General features: G+C 38.3%; 1 protein-coding gene across 1 annotated transcript in view; it reads right to left on the reverse strand.

Moving 5' to 3' along the window:
• The window catches only part of LOC135203579 (cyclic nucleotide-gated cation channel subunit A-like), a 198,866-nt gene that overhangs the window by 65,819 nt on the left and 123,471 nt on the right, over positions 1-9,576 (reverse strand). The window contains 3 exon segments of the mRNA XM_064233339.1: positions 3,474-3,509; positions 3,511-3,654; positions 7,745-7,894. Coding sequence (XP_064089409.1) covers positions 3,474-3,509; positions 3,511-3,654; positions 7,745-7,894 — 330 coding nt within the window.

Genomic DNA, 9,576 nt, shown 5'->3' on the forward strand with positions numbered 1-9,576 from the left:
GAATTTTTTCCAAAAACAAAAAACCCCAGATGTTTCTTTTTAATAATTTTAATATCACGGATTTTAAAAAGTTACTTTCAGTTGGCCCTCCCCCCCCCGGTGCTGGACACTGCCTTCATTTTTAATGGGAATAAGCATACGTACAGTCGATGGTATGGCCATGGGATCACCTTTAGGCCCCACTTTTGCTAATATTTTCATGTGCTCCCCTGGAGGGAGCAGTTGTGGACGGCTGCCCTCTGGCTTGTCACCCTCTATTTTATAGCAGATTTGTTGACGACACATTCCTGTTATTTAGAAATAAAGATCGGGCAGACGAATTCTCGAACTTGCCAATGAAATGCATCCAAATATCAAGTTCACAATTGAATATGAAAATGAAAATAAACTGCCCTTCCTTGATGTGTTGGTTTTTAGACTTGACGAACATTTTAATACCACTGTTTTTAGAAAGAGAACGTTTACTGGTCTGGGTTCTAACTTTTATAGCCACTGCTTTTTTAATTTCAAGTTAAATTCCCTGTCTACTCTCTTCCACAGAGCGTTTATTTTAACATCCGGATGGAATAAGTTTCATGAAGAAATTACGTCCCTCCACCAGTACTTTGTAAATAACGTGTTTTTCCATCAAGAACTCTTTTACAAACAATTGCGAAAATTTCTAATAATATCTTCCACCCAAGTTTGAACTGCCACAACGGTACCAAAAACTACATCTGTACGCTAGTGTCCCCTAATATATGATAGCCATTTTTATCAAGAACTGAGATTTATTGTAAAAGCAAATACTACCAGCAGTCAACTTAAAAAAATTTGATCCCATGTAACCAATGAAAAAACCATCAAGTCCTTGTTTAAATATAAAGAGAGTCTGCTTCCTTTGATGACCTCGAGAGTCATATATTTGTTTAATTGCCCCAGTGATGTGACCTGGGGAAGTACGTGGGCTCCACCCAGAGGTGTTAAAGGTAAGATTAGATTCCCATCGTGGCGTTAGCTATCGTACGGGTGTCAAACTATCAAACCCCGAATTTTCCTGTATTAGAGATCATGGGAAAAAATGCAAATACAATATAAATTACAAGGATTTCAAAATCATAGGCAAAGCTCCAAACGAACACCAATTGGCAATACTCGAATCTCTTTTTTTTTATCAAACAACTGGTTCCCCAATTAAATACTCAGTCCACGTCAACTCCTCTGTACCTCTCTTGAGTTTCCGTCGGCACCAAAACGGACCCTGACAGTCACTCAGCTTTTGCCTTCAGCACTACTTGGTAATCACTGTTCCCTTCTCTTGTACCTAATTTGCATTTTGTTAAGAAATAACTTTTTATCATGTTTTAATCTGAGTCTCATTTTAATTCTGTTTATTCTTTTAATTTTTTAGCTTCGAAAATGGGACACATGGTCCTGAAACGTCAGCAATAAATACATAACTTTAAAGGATTTTGGTATCTCTCCACCCTCCGATGATATAATATATATATATATATATATATATATATATATATATATACTATATATATGTGTGTGTGTGTGTGTGTGTGTGTCCCTTCTCACCAAACTGTTCCGAGCATAACACAAACACCACGTAAACTATCTTTTCACACTACTGAGATGTAAATGTTTACGTCAGCAATAGTTTACGAGGTCGAGGGAATTTCAGATTCGAACAGGATTAGATTCTGAAATAATTGAGGTCCAAAACTACGAATTTCAAGTTCTTCAAGAAACAGTTGTTAGTTGCCGGAACTATACAAGCGACTCATCGAGCTCAACATCCGATCAAGACTTTTAAACTTAAGGATTTACGAAACCAAGTTTACGCTTCACTGTTGTTTCCGAAAAGCTAAGGGCGCCATTTTATGCTTTTTCCAATAACGGGATGGAACAATCAATGAGTGGACTCTCATATAACTTGTACTTGGATAAACCTCACACAGAATTGATGTATGAACACGCTGACTGTCATGTGACGAATAAGTCAAAGACTCAAGAAATTAATATTTCTGGTCTATAAAACAAATCATACACATATGCAAAGATACCAGACCGAACCTCTCAAAAACAACATACTAGACGAATAGATAGTTTTACCTGTTTTTCCCCCATATACCCTCTTGTTAAGCCCAAAAACATGGAGCATAGACCCAACACCCAAACACTTTAAAGGTGGCAACGAGTTGGGCAAGACATGGAGTTCTGTACCTCAGTGTCTACACATATTAAAAGCTCTAAACGAACAAAGAACAACCCAACCTAAGACCTTTCAGTAAGAGGGATCCAGTGCAATGAAGAGAAAGCGACAGATCATTATTAAACAAGAAAATTTCCACTGATAAATTTCTGTGCTGACATAACTGATGAGTCAGGTCTAAATCTCTGGAGTCATCAGCCAAGCAAAAGAAGACTGAAGCTAAGACTAGTAGTCTGTGCCTTCCGCAAAGCTCTCCTTTAGTTACCTATGGTTTGAAATACTTTAAATTCAAGAATAAAAACATGTAGCGAGAGCCTAGAGAGAGAGAGAGAGAGAGAGAGACGAAGGTCACTGGACAGATTTCAGTACCACTTGAGAGCAGCAACAGGTTACAAATTTGTTTTTGCACTAACTTCATAAAATCCACCGTCCACATCAAGCAATGGGAGACTACTACTACTACTACTACTACTACTACTACTACTACTACTACTACTACTACTAAATAATAATAATAATAATAATAATAATATATGATAATAATAATATCCTTCATCAAAATCCTCTAGCCGGACGGCTATACTAAACTACCTCGCCTCAGAAAGAGAGCAACTCTTCAGACAGACTGTAGGGGGATAGTGATGTCTATGCAACTCACGCGGCGCACTATAAGCATTACTTACAGTAATCTACAGGGTCCCTTCGAGGCCCTAGCTGCAACCCCTTTCATTCCTTTTACTGCACCTCCATTCATATTCCCTTTCTTCCATCTTGCTATCCACCCTTTCCTGACAATCGTTTCGTAGCGCAACTGCTTTGAGGTGTTCCTCCTGTTACACCCTTCAAGCCTTTCTACTCTCAATTTCACTCTCAGAGTTAGGCCTGTGGCCGAAATTCTATAGTATTCTGTTCCTATACTCTGTTTTTTTCCATCTGTCCACCCGACTGTGGTGTTTGCGTATGGTAACACTGCGCCCCGGGCTTTAGATAGTTACGCTATGTGTAAGTTTTAGGTAAATAAAAAGATATCTGGGTGTATATTTGCAACTAAAAAGTGTTTTAATAATTTACTGTATGCGAATTACACCGTTGGTATTCGAAATAGGATATTGTTATTATTGTTGAATGCAGAGCCGTATAGTATCTAAATACGGCTCTGGTTGAATGAAAGCTGAATGTAACTATCTAAAGCCCGGGACGCAGTGTTACCATACGCAAACACCACAGTCGGGCGGACAGATGGAAAAAAAACGAGTATAGATTCTCGACGTACCTTGTAGTGCAGAGGTTTGGTGGTGTCGATGGCGAAGGACCCCTTTGATGGTGCCACAGCAACAGGTGTGCAGCGTGTCGTCGGATTCTCGCGACTGTCCGGCCATTGCCATTTTTTCTAGGAAGCTGTCCGGTCTCTCGGGCTCCTTCGGGTGGCTGCCTGTGGCCCACGTCCGGATTAACTGGAAGGAAGGAAGGAAGGAAGGTCAGAACGGACGAGGTAAGTAGTGCTACGTGCACTGAACTTGACAAGAACAGGAAGAAGAATACAGGCTCAAAAGGGCAAGGTACATATTCATCAGTACATATACAATAAAAGGAGCCCTTAAAAACGCCAAAATATCGAAAGTAAGTACTATATTTCAGAGAATGCTGTCTATCTCTCTTCAGGTAGGTAATGAGAGAGACAGCAGTCTCTGAAATATAGTATTTACTTTCTATATTTTGGCGTTTTTATGGGCTCCTTTTATTAGATGGATTTCTGTTGTAACAGAACAGTTTTAGCAGTCATATACATATATGCTTAAAAAAATCGCAGTAGATGCACGCGTGACTTCGTGATGCAAGCGAATACCACAGGAAAATGATAGGCAGAAAGTCAGTACCAAGCTTTTTCCCTTTATTCAGGTATTGTCGAGTCAATAACTGAGTTAAGGCGAAAGAGCTTGGCTTTGACTTCCTGTCTATCATTTTCCTGTGGTATTCGCTTTATAAACATATATATATATATATATATATATATATATATATCATATATATATATATATATATATATATATATATACATATACATTAAATCATTTTGCAAAATGAAAAAAAAAAACAGCCCAACATTTAAAATAACCCATACCCAGTATTCAAGGCTAATAAAGAAATCTTATGTATGATATAAGTATCTTAAAAACCTCCATGCAGCCATAAGTAAGTAAAACACTGCTGAAAATTAAACAATAAGGTCTTTCCCTTTTCCTTTTCCTTTCCCGAGAGGAAACTGCGAGGCAGTTCCCCCATGGCGCGGTCAGCTGAGAACGCATTTTGGGAGAGAGTTCTTCATCAGGAAATATGACGGCGACAAGACAAGAGAGAACTCATAAGCAGGAAATGAAAGAAACGAGTCCAGATTACTCATGTCTGGGAGAAGAAAATGGGGATTTCTGAGAGAGAGAGAGAGAGATGAGAGATGAGAGAGAGAGAGAGAGAGAGAGAGAGAGAGAGATTCTTCAAGGTCGTGTCAGAATGCACACAACTAGGAAATCTCCCGAGTCGAAAGAAGTAATAGATTCGGACAACCAATGACACCATTTGCGCAATGAGGGACATATATGTATATGTATATGTATATGTATATATATATATATATATATATATATATATATATATATATATATATATAGTATGTATATATAGTATGTATGTATATATATATATATATATATATATATATATATATATATATATACATATATATATATATTGTATCACTACCGTATCAATTCCGAGACGAGGGCTGGATCGGATTCCCACCCTCACGGGAATGGGATTCTAGGAATCGATAAGCTGATGAGGAACGTAGACGTACTTACTACGCTGACATGCAGGACGTCGCGTTTGTTTCGACGTTACCGCATTCCAACCTTCTGACCAATGCCAAGATAAACGAGGCTAATTGTCAAACCGAATTATTTGTTTAGGGGGAATCACTGGAATACCAAAAGAACATTCATGTTTTCCCTCTGTAAATCAAGCATAAATAAAAAAAATTTATGGAGAGAGAAAAAAAAAAAAAAAAAAAAAAAAAAACAAAAAAAAAAAAAAAAAAAAAAACGGGGGGGGGGGGGGGTGTTTCATGCCGTCTGTGCACTTCATGCGGTGCACTGTAGGCATTAAGGTTCTTTGCAGCGTCCCTTCGGCCCCTAGCTGCAACCCCTTTCACTCCTCTTACTTGACCTCCATTCCTATTCTCTTTCTTCCATCTTACCAGCTACCCTCTCCTAACAACTGCTTCACAGTGCATCTGCTTTGAGGTTTTCCTCCTGTTACGCCTTTCAAACCTTTTTTTACAGTCAATTTCCGTTTCAGCGCTGAATGATCCCATAGGTCCCAGACCTTAACATTACAGGTCCCTCAGTGTGAGGCACCTCTAATGTCTACCAGAGAATTGCTGATGCATCTTCCGGTATAATTTTCGCATCGTTCCAATCCGTTGGAATAGTTCTGGGATGCAGCTTCGATATTTGTCGAGCTTATTCTTAAACACATCTATATTTTAGCCTACGAAGAAAACGCGACCAAAGTGGATACTAAAAGAGCGTCCCACAAAGAACAAGATCGATGGACGAGTCACTCACGGTCGATGTGAGTTCATTAATTCCTATACAGGGAATAAAGAAGAAGTTGTTATGTTTACTGCTGCTTCAGTTTCCTTCTGATATTACTCCTAAGAACCTGATCAGTTCGGCTGTCGACGCCTGTGTCGAAAGTTCATAAATCTTCATTTTACGAAGTGGCTATCTAATATTTGACCGATACAATACTTATATCATTTTTCGTTCACACTGACGCTAACAGGTGAATAAGATACTGAATTATATATAAGTGAAGCATCTAACCGACTGAGAGAGAGGGAAATAACGTAAAATAAAAGAGAGAGAGAGAGAGAGAGAGAGAGAGAGAGAGAGAGAGAGAGAGAGAGAGAGAGAGGATGAAAGCACAGTTTTAAAGAAATATGCGGGCAAACCTAATTGCTTCTGAAGAACTTGCATCTTGTCAACATTAAAACGCTAAGTTTCTTTTCTCATTATATAGTTGTTTAATACACGTACATTTATACTATTTTCTACCTTATCTTTGCTCCTTGGTTTTCTCTTTAATACATTGGATCATTCTCCTATGTAAGAGCTTGCAAAAGTCATAATAATAATAATAATAATAATAATAATAATAATAATAATAATAATAATAATAATAATAATAATAATAATAACTACACAGGCTTTGGAACTCTATCCTTGCTTTAGTTTTAATGTTCAAAACCAAGGGGTTATTGCTTTCCTTTGAAGTCTGTTCATACAGGTCCCTTCAAGCCTGGGCTAGTTATGGACTCCAGCTTGGTCAAAAAAAAAATCCAGAAGCTTTGAGCCTGAGGGATGTCGGGATATGATTCTCTCTCTCTCTCTCTCTCTCTCTCTCTCTCTCTCTCTCTCTCGTAAAGGAGGGCTTCTTTATCTGTCCCAACTTTTGGAGGAAATGTATGATGACTGAAAAAGCGCCTTGGGAGAAATATACCTACATAAATGCAGCAAAATCATTCTGAAATTTATGCTGTTTAATAAATATGCTTTGGTAATTCGTGGGAAATAAGTGTGTGGAAGAACGACTAAAACAAAAAGTAGAATAATACATCATACGAAAAGTTCTTGAAAAAGCAGTCTTTTCCTTTTCACAGTTACAGTAATTTAACTACAGAGCAGAATAGAATATAGAATGTAGGCCAAAGTTCAAGCGCTGGGACCTAAGAGGTCATTCAGCGCTGAAACGGAAATTGGCAGTAAAAAGGTTTGACAAGTGTAACAGGAGGAAAGTCCGGCAGTTGCACAATTACAAATTACCTTTACCATCCCTGAAACAACAATGGCTATTAACTCCATGGAAAATTAATTTCAGCAGCTTGCATTTGTCCTCAATAAAAACAATTCTCCCCAACTTCTGCAGAGCTCCAAATGGTTTACGTACTAGCTGGAATTCAAGTGTATACAATCTGTTTCTAACTTTTCATTTTGAATACTTTTACTATTATTCTCAACATTATTACTATAATTTTTTTTGCAGCAAGTGTGGATATTGCCGCTTATTAGTCTTATAATTTTTTCTCGAGTATGTAGATTGTGCGTTTTGTATTGTCTCTACTCTGTATACCCCAGGGCCGAAATAAAGATTATCATTACAATTATTGGTTGCAGGTCCACAATAATACAGCATGTGAGTTTATGGTCTTTAATGGATATTAAAAGCTTTCGAACCTTGTGGTAGGTTCATCTAGCACTAGGTTCGAAAGTTTTGATATCCATTAAAGACCATAAACTCACATGCTGTATCATTGTGGACCTGCAACCATTGTCATCCTTTTCATGATAAAAACGTCTGGGGTTCCTTGTGGTAACCCATGACCCGAATTCGATCCTAACTTTGGGCAACTTATTTCCCGCAAACACACACCGGCACACAGAAGAGTGCCCATACCCACACCCACACAAAGAACGCCCTCACCCTCACCTGTAGGGAAGAGACGAGTTTAGATAAGGCTGTTCGTTTCCGAAGGGCGTCCTCCTGTTCTCTCTGTTCGACGCGTAGGATTTCCGAGCAGGCGTCGTCTGCCAAAGAGTTGCGAAGGCTGCCCGGCGATAGAAAACCGTTCTCCCCGCTCTGCAAAAACAAATTTAAAAAATTAAATAATACAAGGTGATGAGAACCTGAAATAATTAGTACTAATGAGTTAACTATATCTTAGTTTAACCAGACCACTGAGCTGATTGACAGCTCTCCTAGGGATGCCCCGAAAGATCAGACGTTTATCTACGTGGCAAGAAACCAATTGTTTACTTAGCAATGGGCCCTACAGCTTATTGTGGGATCCGATCCACATCATCTCGGGAAATGTATTTCTCATCATCAGAAATACATTCCTCCGATTACGCGCTGGCGGCTGCTGCGAGCGAACTCGGACTACCAGATTGGTAGGCGAGTACGTAACCGACTCGTCCAGTGAGGAACTTATTAGTATGAAATGCGGCTGCAGACTTCAATCAACAATCATCAAGGTATTCTTGCTTCGTCAGAATACAGAGTATAGGATTTAGTTCACTGACCAAGCGCTGGGACATATGAGGTCATTCAGCGCTGGTAAGGAATTCGACAGCAAGAGGGTTTGAAAGATGAAACAGGAGGAACACCTCACAGTTGCGCTATGAAGCAATAGTTGAGGAGAGGGTGTAGTGTCAGATGGAAGAAAGAATATGAACGGAGGTCGAGTAAAAGGAATGAAAGGGGCTGCAGCTTGGGATCGAAGAGATGCTGCAAAGATTTTAAGTAATGCCTACAGTGGACCACATGACGTGCACTGGGGGCCACTACCCCTCTGTGGGGTCTTGTTTTGTTTGAAACTGGTTCTCAGCAGGTGGTCCACAGGACGTTCACTGTATTTGATTAACAAACTGGAGATTGATACATAAATATTTTAATATTTACAGAAAATGCAGCAAGAACAACATTATCCAGATAAACAATTGACCATTCAATTTCTTTTATATTATCCCTATTAAACAAATTGATGACAATCTCCAGGTTGCTATTCTTGTATAAGAAGTATATCTGAATCCAAGATGTTTATAATGTAATGCATTATTCACCGTTACTAAAAAAAAAAAAAAAAAAAAAAGAAGCGAGTTGAGAACCTGCGGTTTAAAAGCACAGAAAATAAATAAAGTAACAACAAATGACGTGTTTTGATCACCAACTCCCCATCCAAACACCAGATGTCTCACCCTGCCAAGGATGCCAGAGTTGCGCAAACTAATTTCAAAGTTATAAGTTTTCAAGTTTGTGATAATCTTGCCATATTTGTCCTGATTTTTTTTGTCAAGTTGATTTATTTCGAGTACCACTTACGTTTATGTTATATATTTCCCTCCTAACGAATAGATAAGGGAAAGAAGAACAAGTGTATCCAGGATCCGATGGGAAGACAACCTCCAAGGATCTTAAAATATTATTAATATATTGCTGGAGGTTTCAGGGTAACCTCCTTAACAATTCTATTTCCATTAAAATATTTAATTTATATCCGTCAGTTCATCAGGTATAATTTCATCTGAACGGATGAATACGTAATTGTGCTTAATTTAACATAAATGGTTATAGATAGTAACTTTATATGATGGTAATGTTTAACATCCTTACGTTTTATTTCTTTATTTAATGAATTTATACCTTAGTAGATCCATGATGTTGTTGCTTATTTTAGTTTGTACTTCAAGAGACTGTGCATAATATAATTACAAAGGCATTACGTATAAAACCCGTGTTTATCTCTCTCTCTCTCTCTCTCT

This window comes from Macrobrachium nipponense, chromosome 36 (genome assembly GCF_015104395.2).
Source record: "Macrobrachium nipponense isolate FS-2020 chromosome 36, ASM1510439v2, whole genome shotgun sequence".
NCBI classification, from domain to species: Eukaryota; Metazoa; Arthropoda; class Malacostraca; order Decapoda; family Palaemonidae; genus Macrobrachium; species Macrobrachium nipponense.